Below are 21,346 nucleotides of genomic sequence, written 5' to 3' on the forward strand. Positions count from 1 at the left end.
AGTATGAAATCTTTAGCTAATGAGGTTTTGTAGATAAGAAGTGATGCTTCAGAACCAAGTAACTAAAGGTAGAGAAATAAGGAGGGAATGTTAAGTTCTGAAGTGGAAAAGGAACTGAGAATTGTGCTTTCACAAGGGACCTCAGTTGGAGATTATCAGGTACTAGCTCCTTTCTAGGAGAGCACAGAGGAAGCTATTTTTTTAGGATTCCATTTCCCAGAAATTCATGCCTGTAGGCTTCTTCCTAAAGTACAGGTCTGATCATGCCATTCTTCTACCCAAAAATTCCCTTGGCTCCCCACTATTTATATGATCAAATATGAACTCTTTTCAGCATTTCTAGTTCTTCACCATTTGGCCACCGTTTATTTTTCCAGCCTTACTTCCCATAATTTCCTTTGCATTATGAAAGGCAAGCTATTTTTATCGCTTAACCTGCAAATTCGCAGCTAACTTCAAAATGCACAAGACATAAGCAAAGCTATAAAACTTTTTCTTTTATTTAATATAGTGATAACATATTAGCTGCCTGACCTACCCACAAGGATTTTTTTTTTTAAGTCTACAAAAATACTTAATACAGTTCCAACAACTGGTGGGTGTTTCCTGACAGGACAAATTAAAATTCTTTTTACTTAACTGCAACTTTTCATCAATAAAAACAATCTTGAGACTACAAAGAGTGCAGGTTAGAGATCTGCAAGAAGGAAAATACATTTTGCATTCCAAAGGGGAGGGGGGTAAACAATTTATTTACTCCTAAATCAGGGAAGGCTATGTTTGCAACTCCAACGTGATATAGGAGAGAGATGGCCTTAAAGCCCGGAAGAACTGGTTTCAGGTCCTACCTCTGACTCATATTGGTGTGTGTCCGCCTGGGAAAGTCACTAAATCTCTCTACTGCCCCGGATAACTTGAAGCAGAAGTGCAAATCCTCCCTGGTGGAGCAACTTACCCCATCCGGGAATTAAGGGTCCGAGCCCTAACCCTATCTAGTCCTCTCATTTGGCATCCTCAGTGCAATCGTTTCGTGGAACTCAACAGAGGCTGAGCAAGAGCCGGGGCCACCCAAAGGTTGCTTCGCCTCGGTCAAGCCCTTGGGTCGGCTAGGCTTCCCGGGCCCTACTTAGTCAGGAAGCCGCATGGGGCGAAGAAACGACAAGATGTCACCGGGGCTCGGGTCCAAGAGGGAGCGTCCGGTCCCGGGAAGATTGTCAGGGGCCTGCTAGTGTCAGGGCCTCGCCTTCCCTCACACCACTGCCACGGAACCCCAGCCCAGCAAACAGAAGCTGTGGAGCCACGGCCCATAGCAACAAGCCCCTCCCACTGCCGTCCGCCGCAGCAAGTGGGCAGCTCTTGGTACCCATGACCCACTTTGGTAGTTGAATCTCAAAGTATCTGTTTTCACCGCAAGGGGGCGGTTATTTATTGTTTGATTGCTTTAAATAGATGGGGGGAGGAGCAGCACCCGTTTCCACTCCACCCCAACGCCCCCACCCACACCTCGCCGCCTCCGCTCAGGGACGTTTGGCTCTACGGCCTCACTTCTTTTCTCCGCTTTCCCAGTCCTCCTTCCCGGGACGTCCTGCAGCGTGACTAGCGTATGCGCGCACGCGGCCCATACGTTCTGGGAGCGCGCGCGCCGTCGCCTCCACCGCCTCCGCCTCCGCCGTCCGCTCCTCGGGTCCGGCGCAGCCTGTGTCAGTTGTTGGCGGCGGGAGGGCGGCGGTAATGACGACCAGGGGTGACGGGCCCGCCTCGGCAGCGACTCCTCGTTCTCTTGCCGCCGTAGCTGCCGACGCCACCGAGCCCTTGTCAGATTCATCATGAGAGGTAAGCCCTGGAAAGGCGGACGGGGGCCGGACTGGGTGCCCGAGGCTTCTCAGGCTGGGGCTCTCGGGAGAGGGGTTGAGTCGGGGAGGGTTGATCTCGTTAACGCACTTCCTCTAGACTCCAGTGGCCTCCTGTTATGGCCAGAATCAGACATTAAATCCTCTGTCACCCTTCCCACCTTTCTAGTCTTTACTCCTTCCGCCCTCCCCCACTCCACCCCCCGTGACCCTGAACTCGAGATTCGGAGACCCTCCTTCATCTTCCAACTCTGCACCTTTTGCGTAGGTAGAATACTCCTTTATCCCAACTCTTCCTCTTGGCTTCCCTGGCGTCAAGTCTCAACTAAATCCCACCTTTCCTGGGACCCCTCTTAATGTTGGTGCTGTTCGGCTGATTGTTTCCAGTTTATTTTGTACCTAGTTGTTTGCATATTGTCTCCCCTATTCCATTAATAGCATCTCAAGGACAAGGACCATCTTTTGCTTTTTGTAACTTCGGTGTTGAAGTGCCTGGTACACAATAGGATCGTAATAGATGCTTGTTGACTTACTGACTTTGAGCTCCTTGAGGGCAGAGCTATTTTTGTCATTTGCACCTCCAGCATTTAGCGTAGTTTTGGGTGCACAGATGTTTAATAAAATAGTCGTTGATTTGACTGACTGGATCTGACACTTCCTGCTGAGAAGCTCCCCTTCTCTAGTTTTGGGCCAGAGCTGGGGAAGATTTCCTTATACCACCCCTAGCTTCCTTCCCTGGGAGGAGGTAGAGCCGTCCAGCAGAGGTCTCTAGGTCCCTGGAGGCTTTTTGCCAGTCTCTGGAAGGTTTGGCAGCTTCCCTTGCTCCCCTCTCCAGCTCCTCCCCATGTCCTGCTTCCCTTCTCTGATGGATTCACTTTTCTTTTAAGGGTACAATTTGTCATTTTACTCTTATCTTACACAGGGTTGACCTAGCTAAGTTAATCTGTGACTGTCAACAAGTGGCTTCTTTATGAGTTGTTAGTAGTCATTTAGCTGCATTCTTTAAAAAAAAAAAAGTGCTTTGCTGTTGACTAAAGCATTAATTATGGGTGATCGTGCAGCTTTATTTGGCTCCAGTGTTCCCAGAAGGCTACATGAGGTAGAACTATATCTGAACTGAGTGCCAAGTTTACCTTTTTATAGGCTATAATTATTAATGTGACGCTAATTCAAATTATTTTTTCTTGTATTTCTCCTAGAAACTCCAGATGTTTTTGCAGATACTTTAGCCCATGCTCTCCTAATAGTCTAGTGAGATACAAATAATCTAGATGATACTGTATCCGAATTACATATTAGCAAACTAAGGTATTGAAAACTAACATAGGAAGAAGAAAAGTTGTAACTGGAATCCAGCTCTTTTCTGTGAACATTGTTGGGCATCTGTCCTAATAAAAATTAGTGGGCTGCCTCCTCATAGTAGGTCTTATTAGAAGTATTCAAAACTTCCTGTTTGCCAAGAATTTTTGCAGTAGGAAGTTCACAGAGAGAATGTTGTGGTAGTAAACCTTTACTGAGGAAAGCATGGAAATCTAGTAACAAGAGATGTAAAAGTGAAATACTGAAAGGGGTATACCTACTATGGTGGTTGGTTCTGGCAAATAAAAATAGGTAAGGGACAGTGTGTTGTTTTCTCTGTTTAACACTTCTTTTCCAAGTGTATTAAAAAGTCTTTTTACTATTTACTTAGGAGACATAACCCTCAAAAAAAAAAATCTGGATCAAAGGAAAAGCAGTCCAAGGCCATGCAAGCCAACTGTAGCCACCTTCACAACCTGCCAGGAACTGGAGGCAGTGAGACTGCCCCAGCTTCTCATTGTGCCCATACTGTAAGAATGACTGGTGAAGGTTCTTGCCATCATCCTGGAGACATTCATATCCAGATAAGCTCTGTACCTGGAGAGTGTGGTGAAAGTCCCACTCCCAGAAACTTAAGGTCTGGTTCCCAAAGCAATACTCAGGGCTGCCTACACAGTCGATTAAGAAGTCACTCACACAATGAAGCAAGACAACCTGATGATGCTACCATGGAGCCAGGAGAAAATGGCAGCAGCTCTCTCTCTGAGTTCCGATATCTCTTCCAGTGGTTGCAGAAAAGTCTTCCATATATTTTAATTTTGTGTGTCAAACTTATAATGCAGCATATAACAGGTATAACAATGAATATTAAGTAACTAACTTCCATTGCTAAATTAATTTTATTTACTGGATAATTACTTTAACATTCATTTAAGCTATTTTTTTATAGCTTTTACTATGTAGTATATTTTGTTATAATTTGTGTTAGCTCTCCATATAGTCCATTACTAGATTCAATACTTTTTGGAAGTTGAACATTTCATTTTGCTATCTTGAAACTCCTGTTTGATTTTTTTTTCCTTCCAAATAACTGGCACTTATTTTCTAACAGGCATTTCTCTTGGAATTGGGCTGCTAACAACTTTTATGTATGCAAACAAAAGCATTGTAAATCAGGTTTTTCTAAGAGTAAGTACAATATTCAGCAATTAAACATTTTTGAAATACCAAATTTCTCTATATTTTCATGCTAACTTTTGAGAGAAATGGAAAAGCTAGATCATGTTAATTTAGCAGACATAAATGTATGTATTGTGACATTCCTAAGGTTTCATTCTCAACCAGGATATATAGATAGATAACTTTGTCGCATTTCCCCATCTGATCTGAAGAGAGTATGTGGCTGAAATCCTGGTAGTAGAGGAATGCTTGGTGAGTTAAGCTTTTTAGAGGTTTTAGAAAATACCTTCTGACCTCCTAGGAGGGGTTAACTGGGCAAGTGCTTTTATTCTTTGAGCTAGTTTAACTATGTTTATAATACTAAAACTACCCCGAAACACTTTGCCTAACATTCTCCCTATTGTTTGAGGGTGAAATTGGGTTGGGGGGGGAAAGTTTATTGAATGTTTACTGTTCTTAACTATTTTAAGAAAACTTGGCCTAAGGATATCATAACATAATTGATGAAGTAGATAATTGCTTAGAAAGTACCTTCCAAGGCAGCTAGGTGGCTCAATGAATTGAAAGCCAGGCTTAGAGATATAGGGCCTGGGCTCAAATCTGGCCTGGGTCATATCCTAGCTGTGTGACCTTGGGTAAATTACTTAACCCTATTTGCCCAGCCTTTACCCTTGTCTTAAGAGTTGAAAAGAATGGGGAAAAAAATGAATCCCCATATTAAACTATGGGAAAGTAGATTGATTTGCTTAATTTAATTTTAAAGCAACTTTACAAATATGCATTTCAGTTATGGCAAATAGGCAGAAATTGGCAGAAAAAGGCAGAAATATAAGATTTAACCCAATAAAGTTAAGTTTAAAAGTTGTTTTAATTTAAAATGAGCCAACCAATTTAATTTGTAAAATATTTTTGATTTAGCAATGAATTTTTAAAATGACTTTTAGAGAATCATTTTCATTGTCTTTAAAGCTCAATTAAAATATGAAAATTTTAAAAATTCAACAAAATATTTTAAAAATTAGCTCTAGCCCAAGTGGAACTTGTTTGGTTTTTTGGGTTTGGGGCAGAAGTTCTCATATTGGTTTACATTTGGTCTGACCTACTTGAAAATAGGCTATCATTACATGTTTTTTTCTATCTCAAGGAAAACCTGTATTTGCAAAATTTGTTTTAAAACCAATTTCACTGCTTTACTAAGAACTAAAATTATAAATGATAGTGGCTAGAATGAGATTCAAATGAACCAGATGTTCTCTATACCTAAATTGAATCACTATAAAAATAACTTTAAAAACCTGAAACTGACCATTACATTTAGGTGCTATTCATAAACATTAATGTTCTGGAAAAATTAAGTTGTAAATTGTAAAATTGTTTTATTTTTCAGGAAAGGTGCTCAAAGGTACAGTGCGCTTGTTTACTGGTGTTCTTAGCAGGATCTTCTGTTCTCTTGTATTATACCTTTCAGTCTCAATCACTTTATTACAGGTAATTGGATTGCATGTACCATTTTTATGCATGTCAGTATCTACAGAAACTTCAGTCTTTTAGATATCCACAAAGATTTATAGACTGCTTCCCAGATATCATTTAGAATACTTAGATTCTTCACACACCAGAGGTCAGTTTGTAATCTGTTATAATGCAGAGTGGAGATACAAGTCAGAATTTCTGGCTTTAGTTATATCCTGGGCTTAAAAAAGGTGGAATCAGGTTGCATTTTGAAGTAGTATAAGATAACTTCAACAGGTTGGTTCATCAGATGGTAGCCATAAACTAGGAGATTATGTTCATTAAAAAAAAAACAAATTCCTATTCAGGAATCTAAAGTTTTCGTTTCTATCCTTTGAGTGAAAATGAGATTATTTTCAGTGGATTCTAAGTAACATTTTAATACAGCAACATTGTGTCTTCAATAATAATTTGATGTATTTCTTTTGGTAGCTTAATCTTTTTAAATCCTACTTTGGATTTTTTGAGCTTCTGGGAGGTACTCTGGATTGTGGGAATTACAGACTTCATCCTTAAATTCCTCTTCATGGGCTTCAAATGCCTTATTTTGTTGGTGCCTTCTTTTGTGATATCTTTTAAATCCAAGGTAAGAAATTAACTTCTGATCATGTGGTGAGAATCTTAACAGTGCTAACAGGATTACATTTAAAAGATCTCCCTCCAATAATAATTTTTAAAATTAAAACTATCAGATCAGAAAAGCCTAGTGCATTTACCTCAATTATCTATATGTGAATTCTCTATAGTGGATTATCTTCCAACAAAATTTTCATCTTTAGCTAGCCACTCTCTACTATTATCCAGTATTTGTTTAGAAAATGCAAACTGAATAAGTGACCAAGGAAGCCACAGAGCAGCATTGGCTAAATATTGACATGCATGCCCAGCCAGCTCTCAGAGCTGTTCAGCTCCCCCTCTTCCCAGTGCTTGAGGTCATTTTTTTGCCTGCCCTGCCCCTCTGTCCAGCCATCCAAAGCAAGCCCTCCTCCCCCACCAATGGGTGGGGAGGGGGACACAAGGCCTCACAGACAGCTTGAGTTTACCCTCTGGGCACTTGATCTTGAAAACTTTTGCCAGTGCTGCCATAGAGGAATATATCTGTTACAAAGAAAAATGGGGCTGAAGTCAAATTATAGGCTGACCTTTGAAAGGGTTTAGTTGTCTTCCTATAAAATTGTCAATTGATATTTGACTGTCTAATTATTCATTAAAATCTTAAATCAGCCTCCCTCAGCCACTTCCTAGCTGTGTGACCCTGGGCAAGTCACTTGACCCCCATTGCCTAGCCCTTATCATTCTTCTGCCTTGGAGCCAATACACAGTATTGACTCCATGACAGAAGATAAGGATTTAAAAAAAAATCTTAAATCAGCAAAAGAAGTCATTGAAACTTTTCTGAGGTTTTTCATTTTTTTCATATCTAATCAGTTTATTGATAATTCCAGTGTTAGATACTTTACAGGTAAAGAGATTCATATGAAGTTTAAAATAGTTATATGATTTACACAGTAATACAAGTTTTCTTGACTGTTCCAAGAAGCAGAACAGAGTGCTAGGTTGCAGTATTCCCACCCTGACTTGTTACTTATTGTGTGTTCTTGAGCATAACTAGCTTCTGGGCCTAATTTCTCACTTGTAAAAGGTGTGATCCATTCCGTCTCTAGATATATAATTTCTATGAAGTCTTATGATGGTGACATTTAGGATATGATGATTAGTTTGTCTTCCTGTCTTGATCATTGTTTTGATTTACAATGTTTTTTAAATTGAGCTACACTTTACCCCTTTAAAAAAAAGAGCTATTTTAGTCCTCATTGAAGACTAGTTAATGTTTTATTTTTACTAAAGACCACTTTCCTAAAATTACTCTGGATACTGTTTTAAAGTAAATTAATTCCCCATGTAAAGAGGGAATCAGGCTTCAAATATATAGAAATTGATAAGTTTGAATTTTCCGGGCAAGCCACCATTCTGTGGACATTATTACTATTCATAGGTGGCAGTGAGAAAAGTTTTGGAGTGGGATCTGTATACCTGGGGTTCATGCCCAGGTTTTGTTCCTTAATTGCTCATTTGACCCTGGGAAAGCCTTTTCACCTCTCCTGGGCTCCTCATTTCCTGAGATGGGAAATAGGGGAAAGGGAGGGAGGAAGTATATACTAAATGAACCTTATGATCCCTTTAGGCTCTAAATCTAGGACCATATTATGATATATAGAGCTATAACTAAAACAATACCTTTAAAGTTCATTTTGGAACTATGTGTGTTTCCTCTTTTTTTTTTCTTTAGGGCTATTGGTATATGCTCATAGAAGAATTGTGCCAGTATTATCGAACATTTGTTCCTATTCCAGTTTGGTTTCGTTATCTTGTTAGCTATGGGGACTTAGGAGGCAGTGTAACAGGATGGAGTCTTGGGATTCTACTGGGTCTACTCTACCTCATTCTAAAAGTAGGTAATATTTAACTTGCTTTTGATCTTGTAGAAATATTTCTAGAAAGTAACCCTTGATTAGGGCAGTAGCTGGGGTTCAGATCCTGTTGCTCACTGGCCAAATGAGCACAGGCAATTCACTTAACCTTGCTGAACCTCAGTTTTCTCATTTATAAAAAGGGAATATCAATTACTTTATAGTAATTAGTTTAACAAGTGAATTTGTGGGACGTTGAAAATTATATACGTTACTACAATTTGGTGTTTACTTAAGGGCTTCATATTTTAATCTGTCCTAAAGTAATAGTAATATATTAAATATGCACAAAGCCAAAATTCAGTTTTCTCTTTTTGACTTCTGATGTCATCCTGTACATTTTTACCCTCTACAAGATTAGTATATGGTGAAACAAGAAACTGCAGGTGGGAAAGTTTTGTCATTTCACCCTAAACTGTACCACACTTCAATTTAGCAAAGTGTTTTAACTCTAAATGTAGTAAATATCCAATGAATGAAATTTAAACCAAATTTGGGAGACAATCTTAATATGGAATTAAAAGGAAGCTTTGGCATATTTTCAGAGTTGACAAAGGATTTAAATATAGGGTTTTGAGCTAGAGGATTTTGGGATGGGTGGAACATCACTTATAACTGCACTAATACTTTGAAAGATGTAGTAGCTCCTTGCACTAAACATACTTATTCTCTATGTCAGCTTCTAGACTTTTTGGGGCATCTGAGAACTTTCAGGCGGGCTTTACGGATATTTTTAACACGACCAGTAAGTATTCCTTTTTTCAGCTACATAAAAACTATATTTTGGGGGGGGGGAGGAAAAGAAAACGATCTTTGTTTCCAGTGAATAATGTATGAAAACGACCAAATAAAATAATATTAAAATTTAAAAAAAAAAACTATATTTTGTCTTAGAAAATTATATCTTTGGTAGTTTACTCCAAAAAGTGCTCAGGAATAATTTTTTATGTTAGTCATGGGATGGTCATGGGGGAGACAATATGCAAGTAATTATACATATAAGATATATACAGTGAACAAAATAGGTAATTTCAGATGGAAGACACAGAGGTTGAGCAAGAGCAGAAAAGGTCTCTTATCAGTAAGATAGGCTGAGTCTTACAGGAGACTGTAAGCCAGGAGAAAGATGTGAGCATTCTAGGTGTGGAATACAGCCCCTGAAAAGGCTTGGAATTGGGACTGAGTGAAAAGGAACAGCAAGGAGACTGCTCTTGTTAGATTTCAGAGTACATATAACAGAGTAAAGTATATTTGATCCTGAAGGTAAAGAAGCTCCTGTAATTTACTGATTAAAGAAGTAGCATTGTTAGACTAGTGTTTCAGGGGAAATCATTTTGAAGTGGAATGGAGGATAAATTGGCTTGGAGAAAAGACTCAAGGCAAGGAGATTTAATTGTGAAGGCTATTTCCATATTCCAAGCAAAAGGTGAGGAGGGTCTGCACCAAGCAGGCATCTGTCAGTGGAGAAAAGGGCATGCAAGAGATGTGATAAAGATTAAAATGATAAGATGGCCTCAGATTGGAGATGTGGAGTGAGTGTGAGTTGTAGGCCTAGGTGACTAAGAGGATGATGGTGGTAATATAAGTTTGGAAGAGAGGAGGATTTGGAAGTAAAAGTTCCATTTCAGACTTGTTTAAGTCTGAGATGTTTCCAGAAATTTGCAATAGGTAAGTGGTGATAACCTAGGAGAGAAGTTAAGGCTGGATATATAGAATATATATTCTTTCTCCATAGAAATGATCATTGAACTCATGGAAGCTGATGAGACTACCAACCAAGATATAGTTATAGAGGGAGAAGAGAGCCTAGGACTGAGCCTTGGGAGATAACCCATTGAGTATGACCTAGAGGAAGAGTCAGCAAAAGAGGCTTAAGAGTTGAAGAGTACCAGGACAGAGTACAATGTCACCAAACCTAAAGTGAAGATTGTCCAGGAGGGAAAGGCTGAAATGCTGAAGGCAAAAGGCTAAGAAAGACAAAGCCATTGACAGGAGTTCCAAAATCTTTGTTCCGTTTTAAGCTGCACTTTTGAAATATCCTGTATGCTAGCAGTTAAAGAGACCTTTGGAGAGAGCATTTTTTTAGCAGAATTATAAAGTCAGAAGCCAAACTAAAGATTTAGATTCAAGTGAGGAGTATTTTGATTAGCACTTTTCACAACTAGATGTTCACTGTTACAATGCATGTCCATTTATACCTTAAAGCCTATCTGGCTTTTTAAAAGCCAGATAGCAAGGAAGCTCTGTGCTACAAACATTTTTTTTTTAAACTCTTATCTTCTATTTTGGAATCAATACTGTGTATTGGTTCCAAGGCAGAAGAGTGGTAAGGGTTAGGCAATGGGGGTCAAGTGACTTGCCCAGGATCACACAGCTGGGAAGTGTCTGAGGCCAGATTGGAACCCAGGACTTCCTGTCTCTAGGCCTGGCTCTCAATCCACTGAGCTACCCAGCTGCTCTCTGCTACAAACATTTTTAAAAGGGGTGTCTTAAGGAACAGAGCTTATATAAACACACACACTCACACAAATATATACACATACCCATACCCCTAAGCAAAAGAAGTATAGATTATGAGACAATGCAGTTGACTTAATAGAAGGCATTACCCTGAAGAGATGAAAACTGCAGGTGAAAATCCTTCTTTGCAGAGGTGGAGTATTCCATATCCTGACAGATTTGGTTAAATCTGTTTAGTTTTCCTGAGCTCCTCCCTTTTGCTGAGGTATTTGACCTGAAAACTCAGTTTAAAGCTTTTCAAGTGTTTGCAAATGCTGCCTTAAAGATTTTATGAACTTTTTGTTTCCCTTCCCTTTCTAGATCTGTGTTCACTATTATAAGATTAAACATTCTTTCACTATGTAATAACTAGCAGTAATACATAGTGCTTTAGACTTTGTGAGATACTTTGTGTATATTGATCTTAACAACAATCCTCATTTTACACATGAGGAAACTGAGGCACATAGAGGTTAAATGGCTTGCCCAAGATCACAGTTATCAAGTGCCTAAAGTATGATTCAAACTCAGGTCTTCCTGACTTAATGTTATATATGAAAATCCCCAACTCCTTGCAGAATCTCCCTTTCTAAGGTATTGGCTCTCCCTGCCCACTCTGTTGCATGATTTCTTTGATTTCTGCACATTAGATAAATCCTTTGGAAGTTTATGCCAGATAGAAAACCAGTCTGATTCTAGGGGAAACTGCTGATTTGGCCATTACATATATTTTAGGAGGAAAAGGGATGGAGGAGCAGAAAGCTTGAAAATTAAGGGAAATGAATGACAAAAAAATAAGGTAAAATTCCTTAATTTTGTAGAGTTATGGAGTGACAGCCTCCAAAAGACAATGTTCAGAAGCTGATGATCTCTGTTCTATCTGCCAGGCTGAATTCCAAAAGCCTATCCTTCTCATCTGTCAGGTAATTATAAATAAGCTGCCTCTTAAAACCATGCAAAAAATCTCCAGAATTTGAAGGAAGTTAGTTTATGACGGTAATGACAAGAATAGTGTAGGAAGCCACTGGAACAGACAAATTAAATTTGTGGAGCTATAAAGTAATTTGGAAAATTCTGGGAACAAAACCTCAATTCGTTTTTTTCGAATTCAAAATTGTCCAATTGATATCCTAAAAGGTACCAATCCTTGGGCCAAAAGTGTAATTATAAAAGCATATATATCACTACCATCAAGATCATTGTAGTTTGAATTAACTATCATGTGGCTGATACCATAGAACACATATTGGGAGTCAGGTAACTGTTTTCTGCTTCTACCACTATATATAGGTGTTTAACTTGGAAAAATAAGAATTTCTACAGAGCTTAAATTTGTATCTAAATTTAAGAATTTGGAGTAGCTATCCAAGTCAGTCTGAAAATCCTATGAAATGTAATGGGTATTTTAAATAGTAAAATGTTAGGATGAATGTTTACCAAGTATAAAAGCCAGTTCTTGCTTCCATTACAGCATATATTTTGTGAAGAGTGTATCACGTTATGGTTTAATAGAGAGAAAACATGTCCACTTTGCAGAACTGTTATTTCAGACCATGTAAACAAATGGAAAGATGGAGCCACTTCATCACATCTTCAGATTTATTAAATCCTGTCAACTGCTATTTGGTGTTTGTAAGATGCTGGTTTTCATTTGATGTTTTAATGGAGGTACTTCTATAAGTGAATTTTCAATGGATTTCCAGTGTTTTTAGTTCAAACCTAACCTTAAGCATCCAAATCAGACATTTTAAGACTATTAGAAAAAAGTTAAAAAAAATTCTGTCTACAGACATGAAATTTTAAGAATTAAATGGGTAAAAAACAACCCCGTGTTATTTTGACTTTTCTTCTAATTCAATGTTGTTCAAACACTACTTTTATTCTAGTATTTGTGTGTAATTAAAGATGTGTCTAGTGATAAATTGTTTAGACATTCTTAGCATGTAACTACTAGTAGTTTATTTTGAGGAACTCAGGCTGCTAGAATCAAAATCTTATTTTTTCATGGTTTTAAGGTACATGTAATATACAAAAATTCTAGCTTTTTAGAGAACATTGACTTTTATAAACCCAAATCTGAACTATTCCTAGAATTCTTATACCATCATGAGGCATTTCAATGAATTTTTCCTGTGTTGGCTTTTAAGAATAATGGGAATAATTCCTATAGAATATTTTATAAAATTTGTATTTTTAATAAAATTCTAAATACTTTATTTTGTCTAAATCAGATTTTCTAAGTCAAAGGAATTGACATGGGGAGATATGTATGAAATTATTGTTAACTGTTGCTGTGACTAGCAATCAGTGAGAATAAACGAAATTTTACAAATTTCGGTGGGCCTTGTGCAAGCACGCTGCTTGTCAACTTGTATTTATTATTTTTGCTTGTTTCTAGTGTTAGTGGCCATCTTACACAGTTGACAATATAATTTGCTGATTATGAAGGATTTCCATACCAAGAGAAAATAAGCTAAACTTAACCAGAATATGAAAAGATTATTCTTCGTTATGTATTTACTTTAAAAATAAGAGGAATAAATTTTGTGGCTTAATTTTCTTTTATCCATTTTTTTTAGAGCATTAACCCTGTAGTTTGCTTTGAGGCTACTGTGCCTTTGGGGGGAAATGGCATTCATTCCTTCATTAGTAGTTACTATCTAGATTTGGGATATTACTTTGTTTCTTATTATCTAGTTACACAAAGGCTGATATTTTCTTTGCCTTAACTTGGTCAATATATTAAAGGAAAGAATATTTGGCTTCTCTACTCTCCTGAGGAAATGGCACTGAAGTGTTATCAAATGAATCAGATCTAAATAAATGTTAAAATTGTCACCTTATATTGAACTAGTGGGCTGATTCTCAGTTATGTTTTCATTACTCTTGGAAGGAAAGTCAGTGAAAGAACCTAGTTTCTGTTTTATACAGAATACATTTTGTCTGAAAGGTTCAATTTTGTGTCAAATTATTTTCACTTTGGTAAAAATCATAAGAAATTTCCATTTTTGCTGCTACAAATTCATGAGGATTTTATGATTTCTATAAAAGCAGCACACCATACTGAATCACTATATTTCAACAGTTATTTGTACTTACTGTATTTTTCTAATGTTGGCTTTTAAGTCAAAGTTCTGTAAATTTTTTAGTTTAAAAACTTAAGGGAATGAATTAAATCTTCCTCTGTAAGTTTACTGAAACTGTGCTCTAGTTAATACTTAGAGTTTGCACCCATAGTGACTCTTAAATTACAGTATGCCTTACACTGGGCAGAGAAGCTTCCTGCCTTCCTACAGTTCACCCTAAAAGTTTGCTACAAACTAGTATGGATCCATCCTACCAGCTAAAGCTTTAGAACTGCCACTTTTTAACAGCCAATATTTCTTAGCGTATTCCCCTGCCTGTACCACTGATTGGTGTGGGTAGCCCTAATGCAGAAAGAAATTGCACATTAAGATTAGATTGGGCTGACAAAGGTGCTGATATCAACTGGGATCAAAGGTTCTTAATCTGAGATACATGAACATTTTTTTAAAAGAATATTTTGATAATTATCAATATAATACTTTTTTGTTTGTAATCCTCTATGTTTGTTATGCACATAAGAACATTATGAGGAGGGATCCAAAAGGGTTCATGACACAAAAAAAGTTAAGTCCTGAGTTGGACTGTATGGATTGCTCATAGAAAAGGAGATGTGTATCAACAGAGGGAGCATTTATAGTGGAACAGATACCAGTTATTCCGATTCTTAATTTCTGCCTAGAAGCCCTTCTCCCCTTGTTACATTACTATTTAATGCCTTACTCCCCATTGGAATTCACACTTTGTGCTACCTTTGCACTTGTATATTGTTTTATATTATAGTTATTTGTGTCTCAGCCCCCTCCTAGACTGTAAGCTCTTTGAGGGCAGGGACTGTGCCTTATCTAAACTGCTTGGAATGTAGTAGCTCAGTGCTTTTACACAGGTGATTAATAAATGTTTGAATTGAAGCCAGTTTGGAACTAAAAAAAAATGTGCACAACAGATGATTTAATGTTGTCTTAACTTTTCCTGGATTAGAAAACACCACAGCAACCATAATGCAACTAAATCCCAAGATACTCTAGTTCTGTAAAAAAGGAACTCTCAACAATTACAAATTATAGCTAGCTTATATTTGGCTTGTTAAAACAGAATGATGGGGGGTGGGAGAGGGAGGCTAGGTAGCTCAGTGGATTGAGAGCCAGGCCTAGAAGACGGGAGGTGTGCTAGGTTCCAATCTGGCCTCAGATACTTCCAGCTATGTGACCCTGGGCAAGTCACTTGACACCCCCATTGCCTAGCCCATACCACTCTCTGCCTTGGAACCAATACACAGTACTGATTCCAAGATGGAAGGTGAGGGTTTAAAAAAAAAAAAACAGAATGGCTGGGACATGGGGCCATAAACACACTAGTGAAATAAAAGCACTCTTAATGATAACCATCCCTTAAGGAGAATGTTGAAAGTACAGAAGAGCTCTGAAACAAAGCCTGCTTAATCAGACTTGTTCAGGAAGTTTTATTTCTCAACATAAACATTATGAAGGGCTCCATTATTTCAGAAAAAGGTGCAATATATTAGTAAGAGAACTATTAAAAAAGCAAGCTGTTAAAAAACTCCTACAGGATGTCATGTGTGTAACCTTGTCATTCACTGGAAATCTGAATATTAATACTAAGACTGCCCAAGGTTTGTTCTGTTTATACAAACAACCCCTAGAAAAGCACAGGAACTTCCCTTTCTCTATAGCTATGGTCTGTTTCCCCAAGTTCTCATTCCCCACCCATCTTATTTTTAACTTTATCTTGCTTGTATTTATAGTATTCCAACTACTTTCCCTCATTCTTGGCCAGACTGCAGTCTTTTAAGGTTAGATCTTCAAAGTGTCATTTCTCTTCCTTGATAAAAGTGCTAACATACACTTTGGACTTTAATAATGGTCAGTTGTGTACATGTATTATCCTTATTAAATGGTTAACTCCTTAAGGGTAAAGACTTATTTCATCTTTGTATTACCAGTACATTGCCCATTGGGGGCATTTTAAATATATTTCATGTCATCCATTTTTTAACACCTCTAATTTAGCCCCTGAGTTTTCAGCCTAAATAAAGAGGGAGGGTGGGAACTTCTGTTTTTAAAGGTACTTTGTTCTGTCTGCTAGCAGTTTAAATCTCTTCCCCAAATGAAAACAAACACCTGCTCGAAGCTGCTACTTCATTCTAGTGCTCAAAAGGGAAAATCCCTAGTAAAAAAATAGTGGCAGTGGGCAGCAGAGGCCAATTCCCTGGAGTTCCTTAAAGATTCTCATCCATCAGGCTATTTCCTGCCCCTCCTATAATCCTTGTTTGAAGAATTGGATAGACATCAATCAACAAGAATTTATTAAGGTGTGCTAGTAGCTGGGGACACTGCCAAATAAAGTAGAAATCCATTCCTTGGCTTCCAAAGTTGAAAACGTGAATATTTCCCCATAGAAACATTCTAATGCACATTGGCACATGAGTAATTTTAAACAGATCTTTGTGCCTGACTTAACTACACAACTATACATTTTGTTAAAATGAATTTTGAGTTACAAACAATTGACATCAGTTATATAGTGAGACTTCTTTTGCCGACAGAAAAGCAGAAAAAGCATTTGTGTGACTTTAGAGGCAAAGTCCAGAGTTTGGTTGGGCCTCCGTTTCTACATTTATTATTCGCTAAGGTTGGTTCTAGCTCTATCTAGAACTATGAGCCTAATCCTGGGCCTTTTGAATACTACTGTATTTACAACTAGCTATTTCAGGTTAAGGCAGCATAAGAGTTTCATTAAAAAAAAAAGGCAAGCAAACATTTCAAATCTATCAACCAGCTCACAATTAACTAAAATAGCACTGTTTATACAGAATGGGTGGCAACGAGAACCAGAATTTAAATGTTGGTTGCCTTTTCTAGGCAAAAAAGCCAGTTGTCTAATTTTAACAATACAAACATACACAATAAGACTGGCTTATATATATTAACCATTTGTCCAACCCAAATACATTCTATTTCTAACTTGATTTAGAACAATAAATAAAATGACTTCTAATTCATGTTCATTCAAATTTGCATTTAATTGCTATTTACATCCATTCATTCTGAAATAAAGTATATTTTTATTACAGTAAACTAAATACAAGATGAAAAGCAGAAAAAGTGTCACCCTTATATCACTCCTAGTAAGGCAGCTGAAGAATTTATTCTGATAGATGGATGCAAAGCCAACTTGGGATAGCAGAAAAAAGAACCATTGTAAAGAGCAAACACAATATAGGTGAACCCTTAGATGTAACAACCATATCCCTTTAAGACAAATCTTGTGCTGTTAAGAGGTTTATGAATTAAGATAAATGAACAGTTCTGCATATTCTTTTCCCATCAAGAGACATGGATCCAAATACTTTAGTAGTAAATATTTGTCTTTTTCCAGCCTGCTAGTGACTACTACTACTGATGGAAAAGGAGATTTGGACTTCAATGGTTATTCTTCACCACCCTTTTTCCACATCCCCCAAACTCCTTGAATTTAAGTAAAAAAATTCGCTATTTTAAATATGGCATCAAAAAGCCAATCCTTCATAAACTCAGCATTTCTTATATAAATAACCTTTAGGGCTATATAAATAAATCTTAGATAGTAACCACATAAAACTACAAGTTTCCCCTAAATACTGTGTCCTGTGTTAAATATGAAGTTTATAGCTTTACCATCTCTCTGTACGTGAATTCCTTTTAGAATATAACCATCTATTACCTAGAATTCAATAAAAGTTGATGTGGCATACCAAACATGCATAACCCCAATTATTTCTACATTAAAAAATAGAATGGGGATGGGGACACCCCAACAATTTGTATGGATTAAATTTGCTTCATTGCAAAGGGTTAAGAAGGGAAAGGAGTGGATACTTTCTTTAAAAATCTCTAATATTTCTAAAAAAATTCTGGTACAAGTTAAAGATTAAATACATAGTTAAAGTGGGGTTTGTAAACTGCTGAGATTAATAAAGGTATGATGCTATAAATCCTATAAAATCAAATCAACACGTGAAGCTCAGTGATTACATTGTGGTCAAAAAGAAAAAAAAAAACCTTGTCTGAAAAAAATTCTATAGTTGTCTTTTTAAAATAAAATTTTAAGTGACCAAAAGAAAGCTCTTCTACATACTAGTACTTACCTGAAATAATCATAAGCTAGAATGAAGTTGCTCCTAGAAAATTTAAGACGAATAATGAAACTAGACTTTAAACTACATTTGGATTTTTACAAATAAATATAGGATTCGATTCAACAAATGCTTTTTAAATGGATGTTTGTTGAATAGGATAAGCCATATTGCATAGGTGTGTGCTTGCTGTCTGTGACACCACATTTTCATAGTCATGTCAGGGATATCCATTATGAAATATGATTTCTTAGCATGTGACAGCATGTAAGTCAAGTTCACTTTTAACGGCTATTAAGCTGAAGATAAACACAGATCTCACACACACACACACACACACACACACACACAACACACAAACATAAGTATGTGTGGGTATATAGTTAACACTATTTGTGTGACCAGAAAAAAGTTTGCCATTATTGCCACTCATATTAAGAAAAAGATAAATTATGAATAGGATAGTTATAGCTAGCCAATCACAGTGCAAATGTTCTTAGTAGGACTGAAGGAGACTTTTGGTGGAAAAATATTACTGGAATTTGGTCAGGTACCTGACAGCATATTCATGCATGGTGACAAGCAATAGAATGTCTAGAAGTTCAACATAAAGCCCATCTGCCAACATACATGACCATCAGAGTTTGTTTTTTGCCAAATGTCACAAATTAACAAGAAAAAAGAAAGGTGTTGCCAGTGAAGCTGAATTATTGTCCTGAACTATTAACTGTCCATTGAGCAATACTGGAAGTTCTTTAAAATACCTGTTGAGATACCAAAAATTTACAGAAAAAAAAATTTTTTTCCCAGATCCAGAAAGTATCTTCAATGTGGAACTAACAATTATTTTAGTCACTGCCACAACTGGGGGGAAAAAATTCTAATTTCATTTTTGGATACAGTGGCAGGATTTTATCTTGAGTTATTAACAAAGCAAATCTTGCCTTTTACTGATTAGACTCAATATGCATAAAGAATTTTATGGCTTGGATCCTATGGCTCAAAAAGGTTTGGCATGAGCAGTGTCTATTAAAAAAAAAATCTTTATGGTTGTGAAGTATCATAAGTTGACTTTGCACAATCAAGGACTTAATGATAAGACTTGACAAAAGAGTGAAAGGACAAAACTACAATTGCATGGATTATGTGTTACACCAGTATGCACCTGAACACACACTCTTATAAAACTTTGCTGATATTACCCATTTCATGAAACCAACTAAAATCATGGAAATGCTTTCTTTAAGGCAGGACGTATTTAAGTAAGGTAAAATTACCTTTATTTTTATTCTTTGTACCTATAAGTACAGAATTTATGACAATTTAAAAAACCAGTGTCTTTGTAACATGTTTTCCTAAATTAAGCCACTAAGGTCTCTTTACTGTGGAAGACATTCATCAAAAGGCCATCTAATACTTTTACAATCAGAAAATGCTTAAGCCCCAACATAGGAAAAAAGTGTACTTTTTTCCATCTTTTTTTAAACTGTTGAGGAAAAATGGAAATGGAGGGTAAACACCATACACAGTAAAAGAAATAAAAATTTAAGATCTTACCAGTTAGCTGTAATGAGATTACCTAAAACCTGGAGAGCAGATTCCTTCCCTTAAGTATTCCCAGTCCTGTCTTCCCTGACTCTACCAGCCCATATCATTTATCCAGACTCTATTTAGGGCACCACAGACTGACCACAATTAGTGTTTTGAACCAAATATTGGTAAAAGACTAGGTGGTTATTTTTTTTTTTCAGTGAAATGCAGGCCCGGCATAAAGATGAAATACAGGACACTGAGTTTATGTCTATCCCATGGCTTCCAGTTAAGCTTAGAACACAGCAGCACTGCATGGATCCATTTCTCCTGGAATTACAGGTAGTATCCTAAGGAAACCTTAAGTTCACCCCCAATCCCTCCAACAAGCCAAAGCTGTAGTTAACAATGATTCATTTGCCATTTTATTATTTCACCAAAAGAAGAAACAGAAGTAGTCTGGTTTTCTTCACACCAACCAATCATTTTGCATTTTAAAGTTTGGGATGTTTTCCATAATGAGCTGAATCAAAAATCTATTTGAAAAATATATATTTATATAAAAAAAAGATTCATTAAGTTTTTGCACATAAAACATCAATTGTTAAGTTGTATCTCTTTATCTTTGATTCCACGCTGCTGGAAAAAAGTTTGACCAAGCTTGCATGCTAATTTGTCCTCAATTGCAAGTATAGGCATTTCATACTTTTTTGCCCAATGAAAGAGTTAACCTTTCTTGACACAATCACAATAACAGTGATTCTGAGGCAACATCCTACCCTTAATACTGTCAGTTTCAAGCCATCAACATGAAAATCCTTAATAAGGTCAGAAGATGCCACTGGGAATCAGTTAACTGATGTGCCTAAAGTTCGGCAATACTATTTTTCTTAAGTCTTTTTGCACCATTGATTGATTTAAAAAAAAAAGAAAGAAAGAAACACCCATGTTTTGTTTTTCCTCTTTCCAAACTGTCCTGTGCAATATGACACTGGCCCTCTGAGGCTGGCATTCTTTGAGCCCTCAATGTATTTCAGCTTGTAGGATGTTCACGTCCCATTGTTTTTTGCCTGAAATTTGTTGAAAATTGCCGTCATAGATTCATACGCAAGTGTTCTGGCCGTTTGGAAATCATGGGAAAAGCTTGTTTTTTGTATGGCCCAGAGTTAGGCTGTCGGATTGGAAGTGGTGCTGATGCCTCTCCACTCACCGTCACATCCATTTGTTCTATTCCACTCGTCTCCATGGGATAATCCACAGGTGTCTGAGTAGTTGCTGCACTGGCTGAAGCACCTCTTCCCCAGAAATCCCCAGGAGAAAATTTGACTGGGCTTTAAGACAAGGTAGAAATAACAGTTAGTAGCTGTCTCAAGTGTAATAGCAAACCCTAAATAATTTCCTTTACATTAAAATAAATGAAGTGGTACTGTAGAAGCTTCATCTCATTGTATATTAGTACCAAACATGGAAAATGAGACTAAGGTCATTCCTTTTGATACACTATATATAGCAAGACCGGCTTTCATGCAGAAAGGAAAATGTACTACTCTCTTCTACATATCATTTGCACCATGAAGAACAGAAAAGATGCTGCATTAAATCATCTGAGTGGAAGGGCAGAGCAGAAAATTAAGTAACTTTGCAAACCTGAAAGCACTATCATTTTTTTTTAACCCTTACCTTCTGTCTTGGAGTCAATACTGTGTATTGGCTCTAAGGCAGAAGAGTGGTAAGGGCTAGGCAATGGGGGTCAAGTGACTTGTCCAGGGTCACACAGCTGGGAAGTG

At 37.1% G+C, this 21,346-nt stretch overlaps 2 protein-coding genes across 4 annotated transcripts in view; one reads left to right on the plus strand and one right to left on the minus strand.

Moving 5' to 3' along the window:
- Nucleotides 1-1,443: 1,443 nt before the first annotated feature.
- RNFT1 (ring finger protein, transmembrane 1) lies at nt 1,444-19,912 on the plus strand. Of its 2 annotated transcripts, none has more exons than XM_007481771.3 (9): nt 1,444-1,833; nt 3,541-4,001; nt 4,261-4,337; nt 5,716-5,816; nt 6,273-6,426; nt 8,131-8,292; nt 8,991-9,056; nt 11,632-11,733; nt 12,282-15,831. In XM_007481771.3, the coding sequence occupies exons 2-9, from the start codon at nt 3,596-3,598 to the stop codon at nt 12,414-12,416; spliced, it is 1,203 nt and encodes a 400-aa protein (XP_007481833.2). In that variant the 5' UTR covers nt 1,444-1,833; nt 3,541-3,595; the 3' UTR covers nt 12,417-15,831. The 2 variants fall into 2 exon arrangements, with proteins under 2 accessions (XP_007481833.2, XP_007481834.2); XM_007481772.3 differs by lacking the exon at nt 12,282-15,831 and adding an exon at nt 19,781-19,912 and having other exon boundaries at nt 1,526-1,833.
- The window catches only part of RPS6KB1 (ribosomal protein S6 kinase B1), a 33,002-nt gene continuing 28,568 nt past the window's right edge, over nt 16,913-21,346 (minus strand). For both annotated transcript variants that reach the window (XM_056816481.1, XM_056816482.1), the window contains exon 15: nt 16,913-20,890. In XM_056816481.1, the coding sequence (XP_056672459.1) occupies nt 20,653-20,890 (238 nt within the window). In that variant the 3' untranslated portion in view covers nt 16,913-20,652. The remainder of the gene's footprint in view (nt 20,891-21,346) is intronic.

This window comes from Monodelphis domestica, chromosome 2 (assembly GCF_027887165.1).
Source record: "Monodelphis domestica isolate mMonDom1 chromosome 2, mMonDom1.pri, whole genome shotgun sequence".
Lineage (NCBI taxonomy): Eukaryota > Metazoa > Chordata > Mammalia > Didelphimorphia > Didelphidae > Monodelphis > Monodelphis domestica.